This window comes from Candoia aspera, chromosome 16, assembly GCF_035149785.1.
Source record: "Candoia aspera isolate rCanAsp1 chromosome 16, rCanAsp1.hap2, whole genome shotgun sequence".
Lineage (NCBI taxonomy): Eukaryota > Metazoa > Chordata > Lepidosauria > Squamata > Boidae > Candoia > Candoia aspera.
The window spans coordinates 5,146,864-5,164,675 of record NC_086168.1 but is presented as its reverse complement, the minus strand read 5'-3'; the positions used below and the strand labels follow the sequence as shown (position 1 = coordinate 5,164,675).

Genomic DNA, 17,812 nt, shown 5'->3' with positions numbered 1-17,812 from the left:
GGAAACCTTCTGCCTCTCACCGTGGTGGCCTTCCATAAGTCATGTCTGCCGGGACTTTGGGCGGCGTCTTCTTGAATCGACGTTCGTCCTCTACGTTGATGCGGAAGTCCTTTATCTTGCGGTAAAGGTTCTGCTCGTGGGCCGTGGTGTAGCCGTCCTTGACAGCGTGGCAGTTGGTGGCCTGGTAATCACGGGGTTTCTCCTTCTCCAAAATAATCCTGGGCTTCATGGCATGCCAGTGGCAAATGGCTGGGAAAAGAGGAGGAGTTAAGGAGAGGCCAAGGACATTGAAAGAAGGCACCCCTAATTCAGAAACCAAGGAAAGAAATCAAGTGGTGGGAGGTTTGTGGAGCTGAAGCTGGGTGAAAAACACGTAGCCCAAGCTTCCCAGTTGGTGGTGGTGGAAGGGACTTCTCTAGCCTGCACAGCACTACAGGTAGTCCTCACTTAATGACCACAATTGGACCAGAATTTGGGTTGCTAAGCAAAGCGGTCATTAGGTGAATCCAACCTGATTTCATGACCTTTTTTGTGGTGGTCGTTAAGCGAATCACCGCAGGGGTTAAGTGAACCACGTGGTTGTTAAATGAATCACGTGGTTCCCCATTGATTTTGCTTGCCAGAAGCCAGCCGGGAAGGTCGAAAATGGTGATCACGTGACCATGGGACCCTGAGACGGTCATAAAGGCAAGCTGATTGCCAAGCATCCAAATTGTGATCACATGACTGTGGGGATGCTGTGACGGTCGTAAGCGTGAGTACCGGTTGTAAGTCCTTTTTTTCAGCACCGTCTGAACCGTCGCTAAGCGAATAGTTGTTAAGTGAGGACTACCTGTAGATGTTATCAACACATCAATCAGCCTACCTTCAGGGACACCTCCATCGTTTCCATGTAAATACAATCCATAGTTAAAACCATAACCTGGAAGAGTGTAGTTATTTCTACGAGGTTTCCCAATTTCCGGCTGCAAGAAGAAATACAAACCCATTAGACAGATATCCACCAATGTAAAAATCTTTGCAAGCCCCAATCCTCTAATTGTAACAAACAAGGATGCCTAGCTTGCAAGCACGCTTTACTTTGGTGGGCGTGCCTGGGCGTGCCGGTGCTTTGTTCCAGCATGCGTTTTCAAGGGTTAACTGTTAATGTCTGAAATTTAAAAGGAAATAGCTCTGAACCGGTGCCAGGCGCATAGTCCATGTTATTTACCACTACGTAAGTCTTCCATATTGTAAAGAGACACAACTGGGCTTCAGACATCTCAGGACTGACCTGGACTTTGTTTCGGATTAGAAAACCCATCCCATTCGAAGTCTAGCCATGGCTGTTTGTATGTATGTGTGTTGTTTATTTATTGACAACATTTCTAAGTACAGAATTTCTACACTTCCCAGATCACAACTGGCGTGTGAATACAGACCATTTGGCTAATTTATGATGCCATGTGTAGTACCAATCCAGAGGATGGATTAATTCAGTCATCTGGTTAAGAGCATTGTGAGAACCCGATAAGGTGTGTTTTTATTTGTATGCTAGCCCACTTGTCTTTAATTGGATGGTCTCCTGATTGTTCTAGTAGATTATTGGTGGCAGAAGTGGGATAGCGCTGAACACCCTCTGCTGAGAAACACTTCTTGTGTTGCAAAAAGCTGGGGACCACAAGCAAATTTTGGTGGGGGGGGGGCACTTTTGCAAATTTTGCTCCAAAGAGCAAACCTCTTTCCTAAATGGAAAAAAAGGAGAGTGTCCCTCTTGAAAATAAAACCCAGTTTTTGGAAATGGTGCTGAACTAAACCAGCTCTTCTTTCCCATTTAAAAATAGATTCATATCTGATGGTTTGATTGTGAAAAACGTTTAGACCACAAAGTTGCAAGGTTTTACCATTGCTTTATGGGGTGTATGAATTAAAATTTAAGGATTAAAAAAGAAGTGCTGCTTTGTATTCATTTCCCGCCCAGCCCTACCTAATCCCGATGAAATCATTCATTTTGTTTTATTCATGGGGGTAAGCCTACAAATCTTGTAACTTTGGGCCAGTGCAAAGATTAAAAACCTCTAACTAATGGTGTGACCAGTCAGCCACTGTGGAAACAACACTAACAGGAGGGTTTTTAAGCACAAAAAGAATGCTTTATTTGTCAAAAATCTGGAATTGGAAGGCCTAGATATGCAGGTATCTGATCCCAGAATTCCCCAAGAGGACTTGGTTTCTGCTGAAAAATTGGGCATTGACATCCAAACATTACCCCAATGTAGGACAGATCCATCTAGAAGTGTAGAAATATGCTGGGATGGGGCATGGTAATTGTGGTTTGACAAATCTCCTATGCTCCTTAGAGCAGCCTGTCTTTCACTTAAGAACAGGCCAGGTCAGGAAAAGATCAATTGTGGACAAGGAGAAAGTTGGTTGGGCCAAGACAATATGGCGGAGCTGAACGAAAGTCTTCAATGAGGATTGAGGAGGCACAACAGCCAGTAACCAAGGAACCATTTTATTTAGTTTTCAAATTAACTCCCTTTCTTTCCCTTGGTGTCCCCTGTGCTTTGTGGCGTCTGTGGGATTAATTGACCCCTGATTGTCCTTTTTGTCCTGACTGATGTCTCCATGGTGAAGCCAGTCAGAGATTAGCTTGCTTTGAAACTTCAATCTTCCTAAGCAAAGTGGGGAGAAGAAGTGAGTTTGGGACACTGGCAGGGTGGGTGGGAATAAAAAACGCTGGTTTCTCTCCCAGCTCGTGTTTTGTCAATGGACAATGGAGAAGCTGTTTCGTTTTTTCTCTTCCCACCCTGGTTGGTTCAAGGAGGTGGCAAATCTGTTCAGCAAAATGCTTAAAATGTATGTCCAGGTCTTCTCTGCCACATTTCAAGACAAGCCCTCCTAAGGGGCCCACCCACAGGACATTAAGAAGCACACTCAGAAAACCCAGTGTCAAATGGGACTAAAATCTCTTGGCAGTTCAACATAGACATAACTTAAAAAACCCACAGGTTGCAAATGCCCTGGAGGCTGGTGTAACACCTTCAGATCAAACCATTTTTAGACCACAGATAATCAAAGTTTAAAGAAGTCTTCTGGGCAGGGTCACAGCACTTACTATGCGAAGCTGTGAGTAGCTCATTAGCAGCTCAGTGGGTTGTGTGAACTCAGGCAACTGAGTTACTTCAACGAGCCATGATTTGGTCAGCATGGATGACTGGGTTGTACGAACACAGCCCAGAGTTCCTAGGGAACCTGTTGCAAAAACTGTATTCAATTTATTTCATTTTATCTGAATTAATCAGCTGTGAGAATGACCTTGAGGAGCAGGAAGAAGAGCAGCAACTGAAACAATGGTGAGATAAGAGAAATCTGAGTCTGGGGCAGATTGGTAATCCGAGGAAGCATCTCAGACAAGACCCTGCCTAGTTTTCATGAAGATAAAGGGAGGGAGAAGGAAGAGCATTCAGACTTGCAAGATTCTGTTACTATAACCTTATAATAAAAGTAGTATTGGCCTCCATGATTTTGGTTTCCTAGTCTGGTCTACGTGAAGGGTTGACTCTATCTATCTATCTATTTATCTATCTGTCTCCATCCATCCATCCATAATGGGCAGAAGGAGTAACCTTGAGGAACAGGAGGAAGAGATGCAACCAAGACCACAGTCAGATATGAGCAATCTGAGTCTGGACTGGAATGGTAATCCGAGGAAGCGACTCAGACAAGCCCCTCCCTATCTCTCATGAAGGTGAATGGAGGGAGTGGGAAGCACATTCAGACTTTCAAGATTGTCTTACTATAACCTTATAATAAAAGTAGTATTGTCCTCCATGATTTTGGTTTCCTAGTCTGGTCTACTGTGAAGGGCTGACTCTATCTATCCATCCATCCATCCATCCATCCATCCATCTATCCATCCTTCCTTCCTTCCTTCCTTCCTTCCTTCCCTCCATCCTTCCCTCCCTCCCCCCATCCATAATGGGCAGAAGGAATAACCTTGAGGAACAGGAGGAAGAGATGCAACCAAGACCACAGTCAGATACAAGAAATCTGAGTCTTGACTAAAATGGTAATCCGAGGAAGCGACTCAGACAAGCCCCTTCCTATCTCTCATGAAGGTGAAGGGAGGGAGTGGGAAGCGCATTCAGACTTTCAAGATTGTCTTACTATAACCTTATAATAAAAGTAGTATTGTCCTCCATGATTTTGGTTTCCTAGTCTGGTCTACTGTGAAGGGCTGACTCTATCTATCTATCTATCTATCTATCCATCCATCCATCCATCCATCCATCCATCCATCTATCCATCCTTCCTTCCTTCCTTCCCTCCATCCTTCCCTCCATCCTTCCCTCCATCCATCCATCCATAATGGGCAGAAGGAATAACCTTGAGGAACAGGAGGAAGAGATGCAACCAAGACCACAGTCAGATACAAGAAATCTGAGTCTCGACTAAAATGGTAATCCGAGGAAGCATCTCAGACAAGTCCCTCCCTAGTTCTCACAAAGGTGAAGGGAGGGAGGGGGAAGCGCATTCAGACTTGCAAGATTGTCTTACTGTAACCTTATAATAAAAGTAGTATTGGCATTCTTAACATTGGTGTCCTGGTCTGAAATACCTCAAAGGGCTGGCACCTAATGATGGTTCAATTACATCAAGCTTTCTTTTTTGTTCCAAACACACTCTGGCCCTATCCACCTTTCCTGCCCCCATGCAGCCCTCAAGACCAAACGCAGCGCAGGTCTTGATCCAAAAACATCTGCATCCCGGATGAAGGTTGAAAATGATCACCTCTCCACTGGCATCGGTTGAAATTTCAATACATGTCCCCTTTGTGCCACAGGCATATCTGTGATGACCTTTAGACATAGAATTAGTCCAATTTTCTGGGTTGGCATGACATAAAAGACACAGTCTTCCTCAAGTTGAACTCAACTCCTGGCAATGTCACGGAAAAATTACAAGGTGGGGTTGAGCACGCCCCAGGGCTGATGAACAGTGGTTTATTGACAATGTGTTACTCACAATCAGCTCTGAAATCAGCTAAAAGGCAGTACCTTGCCTTCCTGTGCCTGTCACTGGGGGCGGGGTTCTTTGCAAGATTAATAAATGTAATTGGGGGTGCTCTAATTTCTGATGTGCCAAATGCCAAGCTGGAAATATTCCCAGCCATAACAATCTAAAGCACAAAAGGCTAGAAGAAGACAACCAAATCCTATCAAATTACCCCCCGCTTTTTTTTTAAAAAAAAAAATCCATATAAGCACATGGCATCCAAAGCTGTACTGATTCAACGCAGAATTTTCACTTGCCTTGGCACAAATGAAGTTCCTCCTGCCCCCCACAGCTGTCCTCCGCAGCGGATGACTTCATTAAACTTCATTAAACCTCATTAAGATGTTATTTCGCTGCCTTATTTCCCACCTCTCCAGGCTAATTAAAACCAACTCTTACGTCCTTCCTGGATGCCCCCGTTTGTTTTCTTGGGGTCCCTGTCGAGATTCCCTCTCGTTCTGGCTTTGGAAGGGAGGAACTCAACCATCTAAACATGGTTCAGGGGCTCTGTTTGAAGGGGTCACCACCATCACCAGTCCTTTTGGGAAGTAACAGAAAAAGAAGGGAAATAAACTTAATTCAAACAAGATGGGCAAGGGACAGTAAATAACCTTTTCCTTCTTCTAGTCTCCTGTTAGAAAATCAAGAAAAAAATGAGGTGGTGGTTGTTGGTCCACACCAGGCTATGGACCGCTTCCTCCTTGACTCAAGCACCCTTTCCGTTGCTGCTAGCATCTATTTTCACCCAACACACTCCATTTGCTACGTATTTAAAGGATTTTTTAGTTCCAAATCAACCGAAGGATGTACAAAGCCCTTACGAATGGGGGGAGATTTCTCAAACTGAATGAAACATGGCCTGAATTCACCCCTCTTGAAAAGCACCGATCCTCAGAAATCTTTAGTTCTAGGAAGAGCAACGAATAAAGTAGATTTATATAAGGGGGTGTGTGCAGTCAAGATTTTAAATGATCCTGACAGTCCCACCCAATTTTCCAGAGGGGTTGGATTCTATCAAGAGCAAAGACCATCCCGAAAGGTTTTGCTTATGTCTGTTTTTAATGGTTTAGATCAGAATCAAAATGGGGAGAGGAAGAAGTGGGCAGCAAAATAGCAACTTACATAGAAAACAGACATTTTTATTAAGGATCCTCAGAACTGGGGACATTATATTTCCTTCTTGCTACCTATTCTGCTCTGATTCTTTCAAAGGACTGCAGATACCTTCCTAGGCCAAATGCAGAGTTTATGAACACTCCTTCTTCACCAGGTTGCCTCTAGGTACGATGGACTTCAACAGCTGCAATTTCTAGGTAAAGATAGGCAAGTAGAGAACTCACATTTTCAGGGCTGTGTGCATGTGTGTGTATCTCTTTGAGCCAGCCTTGATTCTTGGTGACTGCCTGGACAAGCCCATGCAGTTTTCTTGGCAACTTTTTGGGAAGTGTTTTGCCATTGTCGTCTTCTTCCTAGGACTGACAGAGGGGGACTGGCTCAAAGTCACCCAGTTGGCTTTATGTCCAAGGCAGGACTAGAAATCATGCTCTCCCAACTTCTAATCCCGTGCCTTTAACCACCACACCAAACTGGTTCTCTAGTAGCTTGGTGGCTCCTACTTCCTAAGGCTGAGAGAGAGAGAGAGAGAGAGAGAGAGATGGACTGGGCCAAAGTCACCCAGCTGGCTTTGTGCCTAAAGCAAGACCAGAACTCACAGCCTTCTGGTTTCTAGCCTGGTGCCTGTAACCAGTACACTAAACTGGCTCTCAGTGCCACAGAGAATCTCAAAGGCAACGTGTGGATAATGTCATTATGTGGATTAGCCACTAGATGTCTCTAAACTTGGGTGTATCTGCATGGAAGTAAGGGCATTGACCTCTGAGTTTTCCATTATAGGTGTAGGTGTGTGTTGGTGTGTGCTCATCCTAGCTGGGAAGTAAGGAAGTTGAGTGGAAGTCCAACACATCTTCAGAGCATCCATTCAAATAGAAACTGAATGGAGATAAGACTGACTGTTCCTCATTTATTTCTCTGACCTGCTACTGTTTATGTACAATATGTTTTGCCCATTCATGGTGTGAAATCACCAGGGTGTGCTACCTATGCACGAAGACTGCCACGATCAAATATTTAGACTTAAATCTCGGAACCCGCCATGGAAACTCGGACAGCAATTAGTCAGAGAAGACTTTGACATTGGGGCAGCATGGCGCCAGGAGTGGGCAACTTCTAATCCGGATCTGCTTAACTTAGTGTCTGATCCAGCACAACGCCCTCATGGCTTTGATCTCCCAAGGAAAAACTGGACTGCGCTCAATCGGATTTGAACTACTCATGGCAGATGCCAATATTGGAAACATAAATGGGGGCTGGTTGATAACCTTAACTGTGACTGTGCAATGTCCTGCAAACTTTACATCGCACCGCGATGGACTGTCCCCGCAGAAGGGGTTTCCTGGCTCCCTGCAAGAACTCCGTCACCTCGAGGGCACTGCGGTCCAGTGGCTAAACGATCTAGATACCCGGCCACAGGCTTCGCCACTCTAGTAACTGCTCATAATTCTATTTATAACTTTACTCATCATTCGTATTGCATGCTTTTAAAATAATCTACTGTCCCACCGTTTTATATTTTATATACATTTTATATATCGTTCTGTGAACTTTTATGCAATAATGCTGTATTCTGCTATGCCGCACGAAACAAACAAACAAACAAACAAATAAATAAATAGCCAGGGTGTCGGATTCACAGCGTGGGCATAAAGGCACCCACAACTTTGCTGTAAACCTCCCGTCGTTCCTCCCCACTAAAAGTGTCTGCCTTCACGGTTCTACCGGCGTTTGTGCAAATTCCACCGCACCCTTTTCTCTCCTTTTCACGGACCCTGTTGGCTTTCTGCCTTTCTTCTCTGCCTTGGACATGCACCCTGTTTGTTTGTTTCACTTAAAAAAAGAAATCCTCCCCACGCCATGCCGTAAAACTCCTCATCACCCTCCCATTACAATTATTATTCCTGATTTATGGGCACTTGGGCGAGCAGAGCGCTTCCAACGGCCTCCTCCTTTTCTGCAACTCCCCCCCCCCCAGCTTGATCTCAAGCTTCTCATTTGCATTTACATGATCTCGCTGTGCAGCTTACGAGACGGAGAGATTTATTTGCTACTTAGCGTGATGTTTGATTACATTCGGGGGAGGCGGACAGCTACAAAACACAGGGGGATACGAATTGCATTCTGCCGAGCGGCCCGGAAGGGGGGACAGCCACACCACCCATCAGCTGTGCAATAGATCAAGGCTCAAAGGGGTGTTTTCAGAAGGGACAGTCTTTGGATTGGCTGTGTGGGTTTAAAAGAGGAAGTCAGCTTGGATCTGAGCACATGTCAAGGATGTCACGGCACATTTAGAGATCTTAAGAGGAACTCTGCCACGATCACGGTCCAAATCCACATGGAAAGCAGCCTTCTATTGGCACTTCCTCCTGCATGAAGTAAATGATGTCACGCGTTGAGAAATAAAGGGTGGGAGAGGCATCTCCCCCATCTCTGAGCCAATCCTGTTATATCTTTCAAAGGGACATAGGATCTGGGACAGTAAGAGCATTGCCTAATCCCATTTTATAAATAATCTCCAAAGTTACTAGCTTGTAGCATTTACTGCTATATTACCGTCCTTCTCGCTGCTGCTGCTGCTGTCTTTCCATCTTTCTTCCAAGGGTGGGGAAATGGAAAAAGAGAAACTGGGGAGAACTTCAAACTGCGTGAGCACTTTAGGGAATAGTTTAATTTAAATAAGCAAAAACTGACCCCCACTGGGGCAAAATTTAAGATGTTTTGCTCCCCGAGCAGGGAGCGGACTGTTTATTAATCAGCAGGAAAAAGATCTGGGGGTGATAGTGGAGGATACAATACAGATTTCGACAGCAACTGCAAAAAAAAGGCAAATTCCCCACTAAGGAGCATTAGGAAGGGACTGAAAATCAAAATACCAACACTGCAATGCTGGGATGCAAAGCTGTGAACTCCCCCATCCAGAATCCCACGTACAGATTTGGTCACCGCATTGGAAGAAGGAGATAACTGAGCTGTGCAGAAGAGAGCAATCGGATTGATCAAGGGGGTCCTACAACATACACAACCATTAAAAAAATTCTAATTCTGGGAAAACAAACAACCTTCTCATAATTGCACGTTATTTTTTTTTTAATTCAGTAGGCTAGATCTGGTCACGTCACGTGGCTGGAACCCTCAATTTTCCTAAGCTGAGTTGTTCCAGTTTCTTCTGCTCTATGAATTATTATCTTCCATTGATCGCCTCTTCCCTTTGCCCTGGATCACCTTTGAACCAAGTCTTCTGATACGGTAGTGCCAAGAATGATTAAATATAAACAGGGAGAAGTTGAGTGAAATCTCAGCAAGGGATCAAGGAGACGCCAGCTCAGTGGGATGGGTGTCAGAGGAAACGCATTTGAGTTCAGCTTCCAGAATGCCAAAATGTTGCAAGATTCACTATCATCCTGAAGCCAATTTGCTCAAAAGTTGCATTTACTTAAACAGGCCTACTTTGAAGAAGGTGATGAGAATAATTGCAAATGGCTTCTGAAAACAAAAAAGCCCATTACGGTGAAAATACTTGCATTTATCCTCAACTTTATCAACTCTTAGGAGAGAAGACAACCGGAGTTTGCCTGATGTCTATCGACATTCAAGCAGACCCAGCCAGCCTCTTGAATCTGAAGTGATGCTTTTCAAAGGGGTGGGGTGGGGGAGAAAGAGCCAGACTGTGGTTATTGAAGGGGGTGGAAGGGAGGGAGGGGGAAAAAAAAGAACAGCAGTGTTTTCTAATGAATGACAAGCTACTGAGTGGAAATTTAATTTGGTCTAATTAAGCAGCCTCGGTGAGGATTTGTCTTCAGATGAGAAGGAGCCAAAGAGATCTAAATGCAAATGAACGTGTAGGATTTTGGAGCAAGATTTTTTTAAAGTGCTTAAGTGTGTGTGTGTGTGTGTGTAAGGAAGAGAGAGAGGGAGCAAAACAGCTGTGGGTCAGTTTTCTAACTGGCTGGTTAGGAAACGTCCTGGTTTCACGTCACACTTGAACCTAGGAGAACCCAGGAGAACTTAGGAGGACCACCTTGAGATATTCGTAGCTTGTTGTTGAAACTTAGAACTTTCCCAGATCATGTTATTCCTTGGAAAGTGACCCAGGTGGTGCTTTCACCTTGTGAACAAGGGTTGATTCTAAGCTCATTTGGGGAGATGTCCCATGCATAGCATTTCATTGGGAGTCTGTGTGGCCAACTGACATGGTCTTCCCATAGCTGCTTCTTCCACAAGGAGAAGTCTCATTGGGAAGGTGGAAAGCAGACCTAAAGATTGTAGCAACAGTAAGAGGGAATGCAAAGTATCGCAAAAATGTTGGCACCTGAAACATCTGAAGTTCTACCGTAAGCACGGTAGCACCCCGCTGAAAAATTTCACATTTTTAAAATCAACTGTTCCGTTTCATTCAAAGAATAAGTTTTTGGAAACCTTCTCAAGGTTGGTGATGGGTGAATGTCTGGTCTTTTGTTGCACTATTTTCTCCCCTGCCTTTTGAAGCCTCCCTGATTTCCAATATTTCAATTCAATCCCAAGGGGAGAAGTCAAGTAGGACATCCTCCTGTTGGACTTCTTGAGATTCAGAAGAGTGGCTAGTTAGGGAGGCTGTAGAGGGAGAAATGAAGAACAAACCATCTTCATCTGTCTGCAGCCTCCTTGGCTTCCCACCCTTCCATTCAATCCCAAGAGAAAGACATGGGTCCTCAAGAGGGCTTTTTCAGATAGGGAAGAGCAGCCAAGGAGGCTGAAGGACAGAGAGATGGGGACCAGGCAATTCTCCCTCCAGCCATCTGCAGCCTCCCTGGCTTCCCCTATTCCCATTCAATCCAAGGGGAGAACTCAACAAGGAGTCCCTCCCAGGAATTTCCCAGATGGGGAAGCATGGACAGCCAGGGAGGCTGCAGAGTGAGAGATGGGGAACAGACAATCCTCTCTCCAGCCCTCTGCAGCCTCTCTGGCATCCCACTCTTCCATTCAATCCCAAGGGGAGACCTCAGGTCAGAAATCCTCTTGTTGGACCTTCTCGAGATTCAGAAGAGGAGGAGCCAGGGAGGCCACAGAGCAACAGAGAGATGGAGAAGAGAGTCCTCTCTCCAACATCTACAGACTCCTTGACTTCCCACCTTTCCATTCAATGCCAAGGGGAGACTTCAAGGGGCAGCTCTGCCAAGGGGGCTTCTCGGAAGGGGAAGTGAGAGCAGCCAGGGAGGCTGCAGAGGGATAAAGACACAGGGAACAGACAGTCCTCTCTCCAGCCTTCTGCAGCCTCTCTGGCTTCCCACTCTTCCATTCAATCCCAAGGAGAGACCTCAGGAGGTTGATCTTTCTGCAGCTTTTTGAGATGGGGAATTGAGACCAGCCAGGGAGGCTGCAGAGGGACAGAGAGATGGGGAGCAGAAATCTTCTCTCCAGCCTTCTGCAGCCTCTCTGGCTTCCCATCCTTCCATTCAATCCCAAGGGGAGACCTCAGGAGTGGTCTTTTTCACTAGCAATGCTGCTATTACAGCTAAGCGGGAGTCCTGCCCTTGAGAAAACATTGGAGAATTCCTCTGGTTGGCCACTCCAGGACTGGCCTAGATGGGGCCTTGGCCTGATCTGGCTGTAGAGCTATTTTTATGTCATATCACAGGGAATTATGGAAGCACCTTTTCTCAATTTATTATTATTTTTTTAAAAAAACTACTCAAACATTTCCACCACTTTTGACTAGTTTGGGCAGAAGGTAACCTGTTCTTGCAAGGGGAACAGACCTGCCTATCACTAGTAAGACTTGCACTCTTTATATCTAAGGCCATTGGCAAGGCGATAGAGTATTTACAGCATTTAATGGATATTTACCCTGTAAAGGTTTTGAGAGTAATTCATGCCAAAGAGACACAAGTAAGTGGCAGTCAAAGATGATGTGACCAATTGTATCCGGACTGCCACAGAGACAGAGCCTCTCATGGTTGGGAATGTGTTTGTACATCTTGCTCAGTGAGCCAGTTTTTACATCTTGCGAGTATCTACTGAGTAACACTGTATCTGAAACCACCCGAATTGTTGCCAAATTCCTAGAGGAAGTACCTAAAAGGAAATGTAATCCAATTTTTCAATGAGTGTGGCTCTTTCTTTGTTACTCTCCTGATATGTTAATGCCTTTTGTATTTTATTGCTTTTATAATGCCAATATAGGTTTGATTGATTGATTGATCAAAGGCCATTTCGAAGAGGACAGAGTATTTAGAACAGGTTGGGGTTAACTGTAGGGGTGACAATTCATTATTATGAATTTGTTCTATTATTTTCTTTGTATTTACCTGCATACTTGTATTGGTTTTAACTTTTGATATGGTCAAATGACTAAATCAATCAAGTTTGTATACCTATTCTTGCAAGGAAAGAACAAGGCGATCACCTGAAAGGGAAAATCAATACGATCCTCTCGGCCTGCGGCATGGACCCTTCCCCAGAGTGCTTTGGATCCAGGATGCCATCTTTTGCTATCATCATAACTCTGTGAAGGACTGACCGTCTCTGTCACCATGTACCCCACAATTCCCGTAAGAAATCAAATATAATCCTATTTAAGAAGCTTTAAATGATTTTGAGCTGACTTATTGACTTCTTAAAAGGCAGCTTAAAATGCGCTTGGCTTCCAATCCTTTTATAAGAACAGGAGTTTTATACACACACACACACACGCACCCTGATTAAAAAGATCAACTGGAAAAGGAGGAAAAAAGACATTTGATATGAAAGGTACCAAGTAGCTGCCACTTAAAAAAAAACAACACTGCCCCCCAAGCTTAGAAGGCAGCTGGGACTTTAAAAAGTTGCCATCATCATCTTCATCTTCATCTTCATCATCCTTCCAGAAGCTCAAGGTGACTTCGCTTCAGATCCTCTAATCCCTTGTTACAACAGTAGTAATGTGGTAATGTAAGCTGAGAAGGAATGATGGGATAAAAGTGACCTGTTGGCTGTGTTAATACAACACATTAACCCAGGTCAGGTAATACTGGGTGATGATGATATTTGCACAAACAATAAATATTGTTCAGGCCATAGGTATCTGGTGGAAACAGCAGAGGGTAAGGTTGACATTAATGGAGATATGCAGGAACCATTACATAGGCGAAAGGGGCTGAAGCATGTTTTAAGTCCAGAACATCCAGATGATGCTTGGAAGCAGCTTAGACAGACACCTTCCTAATTCACAGGAGTATAAGAAGGGGAAGGAGGTCCAGCATAATCAGACTTGCAAGATGCTGTTATCAGAGCCAATCTCAATAAAGATAGTTTTTGCCTTCCTGGGGAGTGGATTTCAGGGTCTGATTTACCTTACCTAGCGGGGTTGACAAAACCTATGTTCACATGTCTGTCTTGATGTCGGTTTGCCCTTTAATTGGCCAAATCTGGAACTCTGTTTTCTTACTAATATATTCTTTGACCAAGTTGTCTCTGTTTCTTCTAGTCATCTCCATGCAGATGTTGACGATCTATGGGCATCCACAGAGGAGATTAAAAAATTGGTGGGACTTCGATCACATAGTCATGGCCCCCATTTTGACTTTTTAGGCCTCCAACCTACGGATGCTTCTGCTAGTCTCAGTTAGGCTTGGCTCAGACCAATTTGGTCTTGGCTATGGCTATAAAACTCAGCTATCCACATGTCTTTCTTTCTCTCAATGACTGCATAGTTTATACAGGTTTTTCCTATTCCCTATTTTTCTACTTCTTTGGTTTACAGCTCTTCAGCTAATACATTATAATTATTAATGATAACTCCTAGCTAGATGATGGAACTCACCCCCACTAGATGGAGCTGGGCGACCCTCTCCCATCTTGGATGGCCTTCAAAGCTGGTTGGCCAGGGAGGGATCTGGCAAGATGCTCACGTTTGCTTTGGGACCAGCCTGTTCCTCTTCGCAATTTCTTCTCTTGCTAAATGCATCAGAGAGCCCCCTTGCCTATGAGGATGGGAAATATTCTCCTCTGCCTTTGCAAGGCCCTGTTCAGCTGGCAGAGCATTCCCCTTCATTACACCGGCGTCTCAGACTGTAAACCTTCTTAATTTCCGACATCACTACTATTTATTTAAATGCTAACTCACATTATGAAGTGATAATCCGCCAGTGCAAGAGATAATTTATGAAGCATTTAAATTAAGAGAAGCAGTTAATTGGTAGCATGTGTCTCGTAAGCCTGGCTAACACCAGAAAACTAAAATAAGACAGGAAAATGGAAGGTGAAGAGATATTTATCTCTCATTTTCCTCCCTAATGGATGTGTGCGTGTGTCCTTCTCGCTAGCTGTGATTCGATGCCGGCTTTCATACTGCACACTGAACCTCAAGTCTGAATTTCTAATTTTCTGGGTTCACACAATACAGTGAAACGTGGGGTGGCACATTGGAGGAGACTGGTTTATTCAGATGAGCATGCAAAGAAAGGATTCTTATCAGAAATATATAGGGAGCAAAATTACCTCGTTCCCTGAGACCATTTTTATCTTGAATATTGGGGATTCTGGTAGGCCTCTGTCAGTCCCACTAGGTAAATCAGACCCTGAAATCCACTCCCCAGGAAGGCAAAAACTATATTGAGATTGGCTCATACAGCAGCATCTTGCAAGTCTGATTGTGCTGGACCTCCCCCTCCTTATACCCATGTGAATTAGGAAGGTGTCTATCTGAGCTGCTTCTGAATGTTATCTCGTAGCTCTGGACTTAAAAAATGTTTCAGCCCCTTTTGCCTAAGTAATGGCCCTGCATATCTCCTCCAGGGTCATCTTCCTGACTCTCTGCAGCTTCTCACAACATGCTAGCCTAGTGTGGAGGAATGTGGAGAAGTAGATTGTGGCCTGACGTCTTGTGAAAATGGCCATTAGCTAAGGGAATAGATGTTCCACAGACCAAAATATCACAATTTTGAAATTTTGTAAAGCTTTCACTTTAGCCAGGCTGGACGCACCACCCTCAGCAGTCCTTTTTGGACATTTCGAGGGTGCTCCTGTGCATGCGGTGATGGCTCAATAGAAACCCTAAGCCATATGCTGTTCTATTGTTCCCTATATAAGGATTCTAGACAGACCCTTATATATCCATTATTGAAGAAATTTCGAGGCAGGGAGAGTAGCTTCTATCTCATGTTACTTCTTTTGGACAAGGACCCAAAAATATCCTCCCAGGTTGCCCAGTTTTGTGCTACCATCTGCACAATACACCACACCATCACTTAGATTTTGAATTTCTTAACATAGCGTTTTATTTCAATTCGTTTTAGTATTTTCATTCTTAATTTCGGATTGTAGTATGTTAATCGCTTTTGTTTTTATATATATATGTATTAATGTAAGATTGTTATTATTGTATAGTTTTATTGTGTCTGGCCTTAGGGCCGTAATAAACAGGAGAGTGCAAACCATATGCAACCCCTAGCATTCTTTCTGGCTCCTTCTTAGAAGAAAAAATGTAGACGTAAAATGTCTAATTCCACCATAGGAGATTCTCCCAATGGGCCAGTTACTTCAACCTTTCCAGCCCTGAGTTTCCTCCTATTATTTTGGACCCATCGCAAGCAGAAACAAAACCACAGGCACTGAGGGAAGACATCAACTAGACATTTCTGCTCTGCCTTTATTCCATTCAGCAAACCCTGGTGGAGATACTTTTTACTCAACCAGCCAGCGAAGTGGGAACCAGGAGAGCATTACCGGAGAAGCAACACTTCCTTGGGTGTTCTTAAGCAGTGGGCCATCCCTGGTCACAGCACTGAAAATAATAAGGTAGTTATGAAGGACAAGAAATGGGCAAAAGAGGACTGATACCAGGGGTTGTTTGAGTCTCCATGCAAATCTGGGGAACACGACTCCTGATCTTTGCTGAGCTTTGCTAATGTTATCCTCCAAGCGAGCCATTTTTGCATGGGCCAATATTTTGTTTCAACTCATTTTATTAGGAGTTCTTCCTCACCATGGCTGAGCTAATAATGCCTTTGCAAATGATTCATAATCTTGATAAACTAGAAAAGGGGGTTGGAAGGAGCGCATGGATGAGAGATCAATGACAGATTCATCCGGTAGAGAAATCAAAAGAACATGTATAGGAAGCTGAGGGATACTTGCATTTGTGACTTCATTTTCACAAACATGCCCTGTTTTGTGCAGACCTTTTCTTAAAATAGGCTGGATTGTCATCGTTCTTTAATTCAAAACAAGGCAGCCTGCATTACAACATTCAGAGACGGTGCAAATGCGAAAGGAAAGCAAATTTTGGTTCGAGGGGCAGCTGGTTAATGGGAAATAGAATGGGTTTACTTTCAGGTGGGAACTAAACAGATTTCTCTCAAGGCTTGTCAAGGTACGATCTAGGAGTCCCAGAAATGACCTTGGCCAGTGTAAACAGTAGGATGGATCTTTGTTATATCAGCTTATTTCAATGAAGCTTCAAACATTCAGTGCTCCGCATTAAGCCATCAAATCCAGTGGAGGAACTGATTCGAACTGGAGGGTTAAAAAGGCCAGACTGGATCAGTTTGAAATTGAACCGGTTCAGACCCTCAAGTGGATTGGGACACCTCAGGCCTACGAACTGCATCGATTTCCCCAACCAAACGTATTTGATGAACCAGATCAGGCCTGACCACCAGTGAACAATTGGGCGTCTGCTCCATGGCTGCCCACATGTGGATGAAGTTCCTGAAGTCACTTCGGAGCCTGAAAAATATCCCCAGCAGCCTCCTGGTTTAATAAGGCCTCTGTGTTGGTTTTCCGATGAACAACCGTATCCACCATTCAGGGGTCAGTGCACAAACAGATCCCCCATTTAGCATAAAAGCAAAGAAATCGGAGGTCCTTAAAATACAGCTGACCTACTATTTATTCCTCCTCTCCCCCCACAGTAAAAACACAGTCGCCAGCTACTTTTTAAGACCTTTCCACTTCTCCTATTTTCACAGCCCTTCTTCAGCGGCTGGCCCCCCTTGCTTTGATCTATTAGTTTTCTGCAGAAATGGGGTTTATAAATCATTCTAATGCGCCCCCGGGAAAGACGGTGCTTAGTGTCGGGAGATATACGTTGCGGCTAACAGCCTCAGCCAGGAGGGAAACCCCCTTCCCGGAGCAGTGGGGAGTGGGGGCTTGGCGACAGGTTATGGGTGTTTTTTTTAATGTCTGGCTGTGCTCCGCTGGGGCCGAGGCCAGAGGGAGCGTCCCCAGGACCCCTTCGTCATATTTCAACGCTTCCTTTCTGCTAGCGAAAGGCAAACGGCTCTTGGCTTGCAGGGAAAGCTGGCGGGGGCAGCTGGTGGAGGAAGGGGACCTGGGATGTGATGGCACAGAAAGGAGAGCCAGTGGCAATTAATGGGCGGTGGGTCGTTGGAGAAATGTAGAGCAACATTTTTCTTCCTTTGGTTAAGGGAAGCTTGAGTAAAAAATAAGGAAACTAATTAATTGGCTTCTGGTTCTACTACTTCCTCCTTTTCCTCCTCCTTTTCCTCCTCCATCATCATCATCATCCCATCTCCTTCATCATCAGCCCATCTCCTTCTTCTCCATCATCACCACCACCACCACCACCATCAATCATTATCATCCCTTCTTCTTCTCCATCATCATCATCCTTTCTCTCTCCATCATCATCCCTCCTTCTCCTTCTCCGTCTCCTTCTCCTTCCCCTTCCCCTACCCTTTACATA

The 17,812-nt window shown here is 44.5% G+C and overlaps 1 protein-coding gene across 1 annotated transcript in view; it reads right to left on the bottom strand.

Annotated features, from left to right (window-relative positions):
• Positions 1-17,812, bottom strand: part of CFAP77 (cilia and flagella associated protein 77) — a 59,771-nt gene that overhangs the window by 22,997 nt on the left and 18,962 nt on the right. The window contains exons 2-3 of the mRNA XM_063316444.1: positions 866-965; positions 21-249 (exon numbers count right to left, since the gene is read on the bottom strand). Coding sequence (XP_063172514.1) covers positions 21-249; positions 866-965 — 329 coding nt within the window. The remainder of the gene's footprint in view (positions 1-20; positions 250-865; positions 966-17,812) is intronic.